This window comes from Amphiura filiformis, chromosome 10 (genome assembly GCF_039555335.1).
Source record: "Amphiura filiformis chromosome 10, Afil_fr2py, whole genome shotgun sequence".
NCBI classification, from domain to species: domain Eukaryota; kingdom Metazoa; phylum Echinodermata; class Ophiuroidea; order Amphilepidida; family Amphiuridae; genus Amphiura; species Amphiura filiformis.
The window spans coordinates 10,730,129-10,744,441 of NC_092637.1; the positions used below are offsets into that span (position 1 = coordinate 10,730,129).

Here is a 14,313-nt window from a genome sequence, read left to right on the forward strand (position 1 = left end):
CAAACACAAGCAGGCCAAGAAACAAAGCAGGCCGAACCAGAAGTTAGACTTCATGTTCTGCGGCCAACAGCAGACAAGAAATAAACTAGAATGCCCTGCATATAAGAAAATATGCAGAGCCTGCGGTGGTAAGGACCACTTCGCGATAGTATGTAAGAAAATGCGATCAGTGCACAACGTCATGGAAGACGCCCCCACAGGTGACTATGACAGCGATACCGACACAAGTACAGAGTACATTGGTGCTGTAGACGTACAACCGGATGACACGGTAACGGTAAACACAGTCAAGAGTGATGATATCTTCGCTGAAATGTTAGTCGAAGATGAAAAACGCATAACTTTTCAAGTTGACTGCGGAGCGAAAGTGAACTTGATCTCCGAGAAGTACGTTGACCACAAGAAATTGGTTAAGAAAGCTACTAAGCTGCAGATGTGGAATAAAGAAACTTTGGTGTCGCACGCAGCATGTCGACTAAAGATACGCAACCCAAAGAACAACAAAAAGTACTCAGTAGAGTTTAAAGTCGTCAAAGAAGATTTGACCCCACTTGGTAGCAAAGCATGTCAAGCGATGAACTTGATCACAGTAAATGATGAAAACTTTAATCGCGTAGCAGCAGTACATGTGAAACAAGATACTAAGCTCAAGCAGCCTGAGGACAAATATGCGGAGGTCTTCAATAAAGAGCTTGGACAAATACCAGGTGAAGTCCATTTTGAATGCAACCCTGATGTAGAACCGACAATTCTACCCCCACGACGCCTACCCCATGCAATAAAGCCAAAAGTTAAAGCCGAACTGGATCGCTTGGTTGACATGGAAGTGATTGAACCGGTAGAAGGTCCAACCCAGTGGGTGAGTCAGCTGGTGGTGGCTGAGAAAAAGAATGGAGACCCAAGACCCTTAAACAAAGCATTGAAGAGGGCGCACTATCAGCTGCTGAAAATAGATGATGTCTTGCCTAGCTTAACCGATGCCAAGATCTTCTCCAAGTTAGATTTGTCGTCAGCGTTCTGGCAATTCACACTGGATGAAGAATCAAGCAAGTTGACTACTTTCAACACACCCTTCGGTCGCTACAAGTGGCTACGGCTCCCTTTCGGTACATGCGCATCTTCAGAGATATTTCGGTATCGCTTACATGTAGCCCTGGACGGATTGCGCGGTGTATTATGCGTAGCAGACGACATAGTAGTATATGGCAATGGAGCAACCCAAGAAGCCGCACTTGCAGATCACGACAGTAACCTGGAGAAGTTACTAGAGAGATGTGTACAGCAGCACATCAAGTTGAACAAGGACAAATCATCTTTCAGAGCAAAGGAAATTCCTTTTTTAGGATTTCAAGTCACAAGTCAAGGACTCAAACCTGACCCGGCAAAGGTCACAGCGAACATCAACATGCCTACATGCCTACATACAGAGTGTGCAGCTACTAGTTGGCTTCGTCAACTACCTCAGCCGCTTTATGCCGAGCTTGTCAGACGTGTTGGAACCTATGAGACAATTGAGCAGACCAGATGTAGAATGGCACTGGGATTTTCCTCAGCAGGAAGCCTTAGCAAAGATCAAGCAGATGATCACAGCAGCTCCGGTACTAGCGTACTATGACCCCAGTGAGCCATTGGAGATACAGTGTGACGCCAGCAACAAAGGCATAGGATCAGTGTTACTCCAACATGATCGCCCAATCGCGTACGCAAGCAGAGCCCTGATAGACGCGGAGACGCGGTATGCAACCATTGAGAAGGAAATGTTAGCGGTGGTATTTTCCTTCGAGAAGTTCCATCAGTATACCTTTGGACGCTACACCAAAGTAATCAGCGATCACAAGCCGTTAGAGATGATTGTGAAAAAAGCGCTGGTTAAAGCCCCCAAGAGATTGCAAGGTATGCTGCTCAGACTTTAGAAATACGACTATGACATTGTCCATCAAGCAGGTAAAACTATGTACCTAGCAGACACTCTCTCTCTAGAGCATTCATCGACAACTCGCCTCAAGACAGCCATGACTTTGAAGAAGTTAACATCGTCAGCTTCTTGCCAATACGGGAGGAACGGCTGGAGCAAATTCGCAAAGAAACACAACAAGACGAATCCCTGCAACTCCTCAGAACGACGATCCTGAATGGATGGCCAGAAACGCGAGACTTCTTACCAGAGCAAGTTACGCCATACTTCGGCTACAGAGACGAGTTACCGGTACAAAACGGACTGATATTTAGAGGTGGACAAGTTGTCATACCACAGAAACTCCGACAAGACATGAAAGTTAAGATTCACTCTTCACACCTTGGAACCGACGGTTGTCTTCGCAGAGCTCGCGAATCCCTATTTTGGCCCAACATGTCCAGTGAAATCAAACACTACATTGCAACCTGTGACATTTGCAGGACATATGAGAACAGTCAGCAAAAGGAGACCCTCATGCCCCACGAACTCCCATCAAGACCATGGGAACGTGTTGGAACAGATCTCTTCTCATGGAACAAGAAAGATTTCCTTGTTACTGTTGACTATCTCAGTAACTTCTGGGAAATTGATCTTCTTCCAGACACATCCAGCGCAACTGTCATCAAGAAACTCAAGAACCACTTTGCACGATATGGCAGCCCAACGCAGGTCATTAGCGACAACGGTCCGCAATATACTTCGGACGCGTTTGCAGCATTCGCCAAAGCCTGGGACTTTGAGCATCTTTGTAGTAGCCCCGGCAACAGTCAAGCCAATGGAAAGGCGGAGTCCGCAGTGAAGACCGCGAAACGCATCTTAACCAAAACCAACAAAGCGGGTACCGACCCATATATTGCGCTACTTGACCATCGCAATACCCCCACACAAGGACTAAAATCAAGCCCCAGAACGCTTCTCCCCACATCAGCAGAACTCTTGAAACCAAAGATCGTTGATGAAGCGGTAAATATGCAACGCCGTACTGACAAGCAAGTAGCCCAGTTCAACAAGTCTGCTAAAGATCTCAAGCCTCTGGACGAGGGTGACGTAGTCAGAACGAAACCCCTCGTACAAGGTCAGAAAACATGGACTAAAGCCATTGTATCCAGAAGACTGGATGAAAGATCCTACATGGTAGAAACGCCACACGCAATCTACAGGCGCAACTGAGTACATCTGAAGAAAACATCCACCAGCACCTAACAAAGACAGAGTGGCAACGGCAAGCAACATGCAACAGTCAACTACAGGCTACAGGCAACAAGCAACGACAGGCAACAAGCAACAGGAAGAGACAGACAACAACAAGCAACAAGCAACGACACAGAATCAGCATCAACAAGCACCTGAGACCAAGACACAAGACAAGATCAGCAAGCCAGTTCTGCAGAAAGCCAGCAGCACAATGAGTGGATTAACCTGTATTAGGTATGACGATTAGCATTTCAGGGACTTCGTGGGGTTCATTTTAAATTTTGGACTTAGGTGGTTTTTGAATCATATACAAAGACAACAATGTTAGAATGAGATTACCACTAGTAAGATAATACAAAATAAAGCACACAGGTATGTATAATGTTGATAAGCATTCTGCCATGTAATATAAACCACACACTTTACTTTATTAAACCCATTTTTTGTTCAAAAGTCATTCTCTAGCAATGAATGTGTTACAAGTGGACTTTTATACATACTGGATTTCAATCAATGTGTTACAAGACTCAAATCATGGAATTGGGTGATTCTTTCATACATGCTATTTTTCACATGCCCAATAGACACAGAGAATGAATTTGAGTTGTTCTTTCATGCATATGACAGGCCTATGTATAGCAACAATTTCCCATGCTTAACTCAATTTGGCCAAAGTATGGACTTAGGTGGCTTTTGTATTCATATATTCAATTATTATGTAATAAAATTTGGCAACATATCAATTTGTAAGCGCGCTTAAAGCAATATTATAACATTTTCAAACAAAATAGATTGGCATTTCTTTGCCATAAAATGTTAGCTTTTACTGTCAGATATATCCCCTTTTATTTTTGAGCCGAACAAATACGGCAAATCAAAGAGAATTGGAATTTACTACCAGCGCACATGTCGCCAATACGTATCACTCCTTCGGTCATGTTGTGGTACGACCCTTTGTTGTGTATATCACCGTACCGCACGCCGTGTACGCATGTGTGTTATGAACATCGTGTATGCGTTCGACTAATAATTCCATCGTAATAATAAAGCGCCGGTTCCGGCGTTTTATTCAAAATCTCGGGTTTTGACAAAACTACAGCACCTAGAGTCTTGATTTTTGCAGGGTATATTGGTTTAATAAAGTACAATTTAATCGTGTAAGAAAGGGAATTTTAGAAATTCAGTGAGGGCGTCTTCCTCAGCAAATGTTATAATGTGGCTTTAAGCAAAGCCATAGTTCATTGAATTTACAACATGACAAAAGAGGCGAAAATAGTAACTGTTTGCACAAGATTTGCAATTTCAAAGAGAATTGGCCATTGCTCATTAAAATCAAGCTAGTATATGAACAATATAGGTGTGCTCTTTTATTTAATGACATAAAATGTGAAAAATATTGTAAGGAATACTTGAGGTTTTGACTTTTAAAACCTACATTTTGGTCAAAAATTGTGCTGGAGTATGTCTTTTCCAGCATATTTACCATATTCGCCTTGTTATTAACAAATGAATAGCGTTATCTGTTGACTAATGAAAAAGAGTGTTTTTAGGAAAAATGATAGCTTTCGTTTGATATAAACATTGTCTGATTGAATGAAGAGAACACTTGAGGTTTTGGCAAAAACCAATCACAGATGTCTATTTTCCTTTGGATCGCACACCTCACAAAGCTGTTATGATACACTCAACCGTGTAGTATAAAACAGAATGCGCAGAAGCCAGACCTGCTGTGTTTGGAAATATCTGTGTACTCTGGTGTATCGAGGTAGAAAATGTGCGTAGATGCATTTATAAGAGAATCGTTTTTGTAGTCAAACCTTTGATTAAAATATACTCGAAATCATACATTATAGCTTTGAAATGACATGTGTTGTTTCCAACACACTGCTTACTTGTAGTAGTGTTCGACGAATAAGTGGTAGGTGATATCGTAGAAGGTGATTTGGTTGTAGTAGCCACTGGTGTAGTTGGACCTACATTAAGAATAGAAAGGTTACATTAACACGTAATGTCTGTTAATGGCTTATTTATCAAACTTTACAATGCAATTATTGTAAATATTATTCTTAACGACGATCTACAGCGATGCAAGGATTTAGCAACAACATTTGATCAACTCGACAGAAAAATGTCAGGTTTATAATAGTACTAAATACAATATTTTGTTATGCCAGGTTTACCTTTCGATTATGAAGCTCGCGCCCTAACCATTAGGTCACTGTGCTTCCTAACTTAACCGTTAGGTCACCGTGCTTCCCAGCTTCCAACAAACAACAAAAAATACAAAAACAAAATACAAAAAAAAAAAATCAAGAAAGAATATCTTACATTGCATCTCATCGGACATATCATCGCAGTCACCTATCCCATTACACACGGATTCAGGAGAAATACATCGTAAGTTAGCACATCGGAAATAACCTTCCTCTTCCTTTAAGCAGGGGCCTAAACAGGATTAATTACATAAAAAGTGATGGTTACCACAACATTAAGTCAATTGTTTTTGAGCAGATCATATTTATTCCATTTGGAAAATAGCCAAATATTACTAAATATTTACGTCGAGACATGTTACACCCCAGGCCAATTTTGTGTCTATTTTTGCATTTTTCTCAAAAATTGGTGACAAGTAAGATATGTATCTTATAGGGGCAAGGACTAGAACTACTGCACTGAAAATTCAGCAACTCAAGGCAATTAGTTATTGATTTATTGATCAAATACTGGTTTCCCTCATTTTTGACTGTAACTCCACAACTGTTGTCTGTGCTGAAATAAAATGTCCAGTGCAGTAGTTGTAGTCCTTGCCCCTTACTTGTCACCAATGCGCTATAATTTTTGAGAAAAATGCAAAAATATGCACAAAATTGGACAGGGGTGTAGTACCCCCTTAAAATAGTCATTTGCCTTCAAACGTTTTACCCATACTTGTTTCAAATATCCATAATTTATTTATTGTGCGCCCTCACATTGTGACGTAGATTAAACCACCGTTCACGGTATTGTGAATGGAATAAATAGTTTTTAGTGACACACACGTATTTATAACGTCTTTTTGTGAGTACTAACTCCATTTGACATCGCTGGATAGAACATACCCAACGATACGGGATACACTGGTAAATAGGGTGGGGGGCACGTTGAGGCAATTTTTACAAATATTTACTCTTTGGACGGATTCGCCATCTTGCTACCAAAACGAAATTTTCCCTGCAAACGCATGCGCAAAATATGCATTTTTGTTTCTGGCGGCCTTCTAGCAACGCGCTTGAAGGCTTTTGCAAACGATATGCTTTAATTAAAGCATGCGTTTGACAAGCGTACGCATACACAACACGTAGTTGAGATGACCATGCGATCGACGAATACACTAATCTGAATCAGTATTAGTAATTTAATACACGACTCGACTGAGTAAACATGTGACCAACAGTGGCGTAGCGGGGCACGGGGGGGGGGGGTGTTCACGTGCCCGCAATCGATTGCAAAATTTAGAATATCCCATAGGAAAATTGCCGAAAAACGGCCTGTGTGCCCCCCATCAGACCAGTGCTCCCGCAATCATGGTCGGTGCCCCCCCATGACCCACGCTACGCCACTGGTGACCAATGAGGTAAGCGGTATGTTTATAACACAATGAAATGATACATATACATCGTAATATGCTGTTAAAACTAAACAAAAATATAAATCCATGCTGTTGTTCGTAATGATATGTTGCATTCAACCAGTACGATTGATCACCAACATCTTCTTGTTAATTGCAATTTGACTCACAGCCTTTTTCATCTTCTTTTGTGTCTACGCAATCTATAAAGGAATCACAAACTAATTCTTCTGAAATGCATGGACCCTCATTAGAACAGGCAAACTGGTCTGCATCACATGGACCTAGAAAAAGAATAATTTTTTTATTAAAAGGATGTGTATTATTATTATTTATATCAGGCTTTTGAGCGATACAATAAAACTGTATATTGTACAATATTTGCAAAATACCCGGATGCAATACAATATTTTTTTAATATTGTACGCGTATCTCGTACGCGTTGTGCGTTACTATGGTGACAGCACCAACACGCGTTGTGATACAACAGCACAACAATACAGGCACCGTAACGGCTCACAGGAGATTTCGTACTGTATAAACAAGTAAAATCACAAACTTAATTCGCGGCAATTCTGGATGATGATAACCTTAGGAAATAATCCACATGTACAAATAAACCTATATATAATTATTCCGAAATTGTCTTTGAAGAGTAAAGAGCAGCAAACAAGAAGGTCAAAAGGTAAGCTTACATTGGTTAAACCCGGTGGTTAGTAAGCTTAAATTTTTATCTTACCTCATAGCAAAAACTTGATATAAATAAATAATAATATTGAATGGCTTATTTTCGTGTGATACAAGAATATATCTCGTCAAATCATCCCCAAGTCACATGATTATGGCATTTTCTCCGTATTCCTAATCCATATGACTTGGAGATGATTTGAAGTGACCTCCACTTTAGATGAGTCTGGTATTTATTCCTAGCTATTATGTAAAATGAGACACATGTAGCAGCCGACAAGTGCATCTTTTTGATATGGATGGACACATATATAGTACACAGTTTGGTATTATCATGATTATTATCATGATTATACTCAAATTCTATTAAAAAGAAGAAGAAATAATCTTACAATTTCTCTCATCTGAGTTGTCCCCACAATCGTCGACCTCATTGCATATCAGGTCAGGAGCAATACATCGTACGTTATCACATCGGTAATAAGTTTCGTTTTTACATGAACCTGTATAAATTTGAAAAACATTAGTGATATGTCTAACAGAATCGATAATAATCTAAAACATAGTCATGATTTGTTTTGTCAATGCTGAAGGAAAAAGGCAACTTATGCTGGTTTCATACTTTTTGTCGCTTGCCGCTGAGCGTCGTGACGCTTCATCACACCGCTTGTACTTGTCTGTAATTAAGGGTCGTAGGGAGGTTGATTGACACATACGTCAGACGCAAGGTGTCAACTCCTTAGGTTTCCTAGTCCGTAAGGCTCCGGTTCGCAAGTCCGACCACGTAATTTACCATTCGATAATCCGAATTCTGAAAAAGGTTCGCAAGTCCGAATATCGGGTTCTCTATTTCGAATATGAAATAAGACTCGCTAACCCTAACCCTAAACCCTAACCCTAAACCCTAACCCTAACCCTTATTCTATATTAGGACTAGAGAACATTCGGACTAGAGAACCTTCGGACTAGCGACCCTTCAGACTAGAGAGAAGTCACGAGACGCAATCTAGTCTTTTTAATCCTGTCTTTAATTATAGTTAGAATATTTTACTATTGTTATAACTGCCCTGTTAATATCATGCTAATTTGTTAATATAACGATATTTTATTTTTTAATTAGGAGGGCCCTTGTGTAAAGCAGTTGACTGATATCGCCTACATGTTTTAAAATGTAAGAAATTATATACCCCCATCTTTTGTCTCTCTACTTACAGGGTTCACCGGTTACATCGGTAATACGCATTTTTGTTTTATAATATTCAAGTATAATTAAAATGAAGAAGAAATAAGTTTTACAACCGCCTTACAATTTCTCTCATCTGATTTATCCCCACAATCGTCAACCTCATTGCATATCAGGTCAGGAGCAATACATCGTACGTTATCACATCGGAAATAAGTTTCGTTTTTACAGGAACCTGCATAAGTTGGAAAAAAAACATTAGTGATATGTCTAACAGAATCGATAATCGATTTTCTTGATTCAATTTTGATTTCAGGATATGGAGCCATTTTGGATTTGACCCCTGGTGACCGCTAGAGGTCACGGAAAGTCATACGGGGTAAAAAAAAATCAATCTTGACATAATACATGACTCGTCTGATCAATATGATTAAAATAATGTATAGTTTGTGTTATCTACAATCTATCGTTATGGAGTTATAAGCCTCACTTTTAGGTGAAATGTCACATTTTTCGTTGTACATGGGTAACAATTTCAATTTATTCCAATAATGAAAAAAAAGGTATGGCAAATTGTTCTTAAAGCTGACACGAATCAGAAAACGAATAGTTTTGCCTATATAGGCGTACTGTGTTCACCTACTAAGATAGATAGCAAACAAGGTCAAAGGCCATTGGGAAGCCATAGACCACTGTTTATCTTTGATTTACATTGCAGATAACAAGTTAGAGGGCAAGTTCTATACCATTTCTTGATTATTATGTCAAGACGAGCAATGTGCAATCTGAGTAAGTTGAAATATTTACCCCACGTAATTGACATTTTATTTTTGTACGGCCTATCGTAAAAGGTTTTTGTATTATAAGTCGTAGATAGCACAACGATAGGTCGTAGATAGCACAAACTATGCATCTTTTAATCCTTGTTATCAGGCAGTAATTTGGTATAACTTTAATTCGGATCATTTTAAATGTTTTACCCATGTACCCGCCCATGTATGACCGTTTGTGACCTCTAGCGGTCACCAGGGGTCAAATCCAAAATGGCTTCACATCTTAAAATCAATATGAGACCTTACCTTGCACCTTATGTGTGGAATTTCTCATGCTTCTACTAAAAATACTCAAGGTTTTTTAAAGATTTAAAGGTTAGCAGCAGCACTATTAACCATTTCATTATATCTGCTTTATCTCATTCCATGATCCTCTATCTATGTATCTAAATATGTCTGTGTGATAAAGATTGAAAGCTCAGCCCATTAACTACATTTTAATTTTATTTGACTTACAGTATATTTCATCCTCATTTGTTTCTTTGCAATCTATAAATTCGTCGCAAATAAATATATTGTCCATGCATTGCCCATCATCAGAACAGATAAACTGGTCTCCATCGCATAAACCTTGGGGGAAAATGAGTTGAAATGAGTTAGATTAACATACCAGCAAACACAAAAGGTTTTTAAAACGTTTTATACCGGTTTGGGGGTTTTTGGTTTTGGTAAAAACATTTTAATAACCATAAATGACTGGTTATATAAAGGTCATGAAAACGTTTTGAAACGTTATGTATGAAAACACACTACAAACAAAAATACTTATAAAATGTTTTCAAAATGTGTATTGTTAAAATATTGTTTGCAAATATCATTTGCCAAATATGTGAAGGAAGTTAGCAAAAATGTTTTCGAATGTTATGAAAACGTTTTAAACCCTTTATATAACCCGACATTTTTCTGGCAACCTTTTTTAACCTTTGGCGAATGATGTTGAAAACGTTTTGTGTTTGGTGGGATTGTGTGTTTATTCTATTTCTTTTAAATTTTGACCGTTTGGAGATCAGAGAGTCATATAGCAAGCGCTATAATAATACATTCATGTAATCACCCGACAGGCACACGTCCTGACAATGATATGCGCAAGTGTGTTAAGGAAGTTGCTTGCAATTTTCAATAATTAAAGTTAAAGTCATATTGTTTTTCGACTCAAAACTAAAAGGGGACATATCTGACAGTAAATGCTTAAGGTTCATTGAAAAGAAATACTAATCTAACTTTTCATAGAAATGTTACAATATGGCTTTTTAAAATGCAAGATTTATTATGTGACAAAATGTATTTGAGATATAATGGGTAATGTTCATACCTACTAGAATCTTAATTTGGAGTTGCGGGTAAATTGGCAAATATTTGGTTGGATGTAAAATTGTCTAAACTAGCAAAATTAAGCAATTGTCATCTAGAAACACTTGGTATGTAATCCAAGAATGTTTGCTATCATGAACGATAGTTTATCATTATCCTGCATGGACCGAATTTGGAATATTTTTTCCCAACCTTCATCCCAGAATGTCAGGTAGACTTTAACAAATAAAACCCTTAAGCTTGAACGCTATTCGAACCACAGTTTAAAGCGTTTTTGATCGCAATTGTTTTTTATGTTAAAGCGGTTTTAATTTACAAAATGTTAATTTAATTTTTAGCTACTCTACTCAGGTGAGGTATGCTGAGATGCCTTCGTCACAAAGATCTACCAGAAAGGAATAAAAAGCAGTACTTGTTAAGCAAGTGAACAAAACTATTTGGAACTCAGTGAAGACAATAAACGCTTCAAATAACAGCTTACCTTGATCAGTTGTCATAGATCCTGATGTAGTGGACGGTTTTGTGGTTGAACCTTGATTTTAAAAAGATCGAATATTACTCTGGTGTACCCTCTTTTAAATTCAGTTTGAGAGCTACACATATTCGTATTTAGAAATCATGAGCCATGCGAATTGCTAGCCAGTAATTTGCTTGAAAACGTGATCGAAGAACACAATAAAGTATGTACTTACAAGCGTGATTATTATTATTATTATTATTATTATTATTAGTGTTATTATTATTATTATTATTATTATTATTATTATTATTATATTTACTATACTATACTATTACTATACTATACTTTGATCAGCTTGTAATCGGCGGGAATTGTTAGGCTTTTACCACTACGCCAAAAAGTAGACCGACGTTAAGAGCGATATAATTGACCTTGGTGGTCTATATTTTGCGTTTTAAAGAAAGAAGACAAAGTATAGGACTTCGATTAATAACTTGTTATGCTTCTGGCGAGATGTCACAAGACAATTCCCAAATTAAAATATATTGATATTAATCCACGATGTTATAAGGCCCGCCGATTACGAGCTGATCAAACTGTAAGAGTGACATAGTGAAATAGGGCCAGCTTACAGTTTGTTTCATCGGAGTTGTCTTCACATTCATCCTCTCCATTACATATCAGATCACGAGAAATACATCGTGTGTTAGAACACCGGAAATCGGTTCTATTTGGACAATCACCTTCAGTAAAAATATTCAAGTTCTATGTTATATCGATATATAGATAGATATAGATCAGACATGCTGTGTCAAGATTGTTGTCTTCATCAGTTTGTTGATGTGTTTGAAAAACCCGCTTATTGCAAACCCGTCATTGCATCCACTTCAAATGACTATACTATAATTGAGGACCGATTTAAAAAGTTTGCGTCTGACGTCAGGGCAAAGGCGCCGACTTGATTGGTTACTGACCTGCGCAGTACGGCATTTTAGTCTGGTTAACAGGACGTCATACGCAAACTAGTCTTTTTAAATCGGTCTTTTCAATAGAATCCTACAACGATAACATAATGCTAACGATAGTGATCATATTTTATAAACGTTTACACACTGTAGTTAGGTTAACAAAACGACTGGAGGTCCCAGACTAATTCAATTAGTGTTGACCTGACCGTAGGTCAAAGGTTATTCCTTGTTAATCGAAAAGATTGTATTATTCATGTTATTATCTTTTTGTAGTTTTGTCTTGACAAAGACATAGTAATAGGGGTAGGTTAAACAGCCTTTTAAAAAGGGTGATGTTTCAAATTTCAAATGGCCAATTTTTATGCAACTTTCAAAAATGGAATTCTAAACATCAATTACATACAAATCAATACCAACTTTAACAGAATCAGGCATATAATATTAATGACTGTTGATGAAAATATTGATTTTCAGACCCCCCACAGACACCCCTCTCAGAATACTTGTTTTGGCCGGCACCTTCTCATTTTTGGATGAAAAAGGTGTCAAAATGCTCAAGAGATCATACTGCATCAAATAAGCTGGTTCCCTAGGAAATTTGAAGCATCATCATTCTTTAACCCACCACTAATAGTAATGAAGGAAATACTGCTGCCTTATCGTATAAAGTATGTCTGGTTCGTGTATCACAATTTTACCAGCATATTTGATACTTATTTAATAACGAAATATCTGACTTACAATACATTTCATCTTCCAATGATTCCGTACAGTCTATAATAGCATCACAACGTTTTATATCTTCTATGCATGTTCCGTTATATGGACAGGCAAAGTAGCCATCAAAGCAACCACCTGTAGAGGGAGGAGACATATAATTTAATTGCAATGGCCAATTTGGGAATCAAAATTATACGACGGTCCTTCAAAAAGTTCGACCCCTACCCTCATACTTCAGCTTCGGCAAATAATAGCCGTTTCATAATTTCCAAGATTCTTAACTATACTGCGCCAAAAAAGTATCCTTACACTTGGAAGAAATCATATTTGGGTAAATTTATTTGTTTAATAGATGCACTATCTAATCCGGCACATTATGACACCCCAATGAATCCATTGTGACTTCAAGAATCAAAGGTACAAGCTTTTGATTAGACGAAGTTCCAGTTTTTAAAGTGACAAACTGCAAATATAAGTGCATATATTAAAAAAAAATCTTAATATTGTTCAGTTTTGAAATTGTGATTATGTTTCAAGTGTAAGGATACTTTTTGGCGCAGTATAGTATCTTATCTGTTATTATTATTATTATTATTATTATTATTATTATTATTATTATTATTATTATTATTATTATTATTATTCCTTTTTGCACTCTACTCTAGGAAGGAAATTATAGTAAGGACTATTCCTGATGGAATACATTCCAGTTAGACCAGGTGTAACTTTAGACCCGGTCTAACTCTTTTGTTCATACTGACCTTAAGGTCAAGGCCATCTCCCATTTTTCTCATTATTTAAGAACATGGTTGTGCAAAAGGGTTAAATAGATTTCGTTGATCATATGAAACTTATTTCAAACGAATGTATCAAAACGAATAAAGATGATTAATTATATTACGACTTATGATCTTACAATTTCTCTCATCTGAGTTATCTCCACAATCGTCAACCTCATTGCATATCAGGTCAGGAGCAATACACCGTATGTTATCACATCGGAAATAAGTTTCGTTTTTACATGAACCTAAATCGTAAAAATATTAAATTAATAGTTGCACATTGCAGAATATTAACACGGAAACGTACAGGACATGATAAAAACTATAAACAGTTGTAAATTAGAAATGATTGAAATTTAAGAGCAACACATTATACCACCTTCTCCTTAGAGAGGAAATCATTTTATATGCCCACAGTTAACACTTATAATAGTTAGGGGTGATTGTAAAGTCTACACCCGATAAAGCTGCCTACATCCAAAAACAACACAAAAAAAAAACATAATAAAAATACACCCTAAACAAAAAAAAAACAAAATTTAAAACTCCACACAAGATTGGATAACCATAAATTGACCACATGTGATAAACAGTAATAATACTACTGATAT

General features: G+C 37.5%; 1 protein-coding gene across 2 annotated transcripts in view; it reads right to left on the bottom strand.

The window, feature by feature from the left end:
- Positions 1 to 14,313, bottom strand: part of LOC140162487 (uncharacterized) — a 142,071-nt gene that overhangs the window by 92,447 nt on the left and 35,311 nt on the right. For both annotated transcript variants that reach the window (XM_072185728.1, XM_072185727.1), the window contains 10 exons: positions 13,837 to 13,947; positions 12,942 to 13,055; positions 11,865 to 11,975; positions 11,254 to 11,304; positions 9,918 to 10,031; positions 8,753 to 8,863; positions 7,838 to 7,948; positions 6,929 to 7,042; positions 5,480 to 5,596; positions 5,044 to 5,124 (listed from right to left, as the gene is read on the bottom strand). In XM_072185728.1, the coding sequence (XP_072041829.1) occupies positions 5,044 to 5,124; positions 5,480 to 5,596; positions 6,929 to 7,042; positions 7,838 to 7,948; positions 8,753 to 8,863; positions 9,918 to 10,031; positions 11,254 to 11,304; positions 11,865 to 11,975; positions 12,942 to 13,055; positions 13,837 to 13,947 (1,035 nt within the window). The remainder of the gene's footprint in view (positions 1 to 5,043; positions 5,125 to 5,479; positions 5,597 to 6,928; positions 7,043 to 7,837; positions 7,949 to 8,752; positions 8,864 to 9,917; positions 10,032 to 11,253; positions 11,305 to 11,864; positions 11,976 to 12,941; positions 13,056 to 13,836; positions 13,948 to 14,313) is intronic.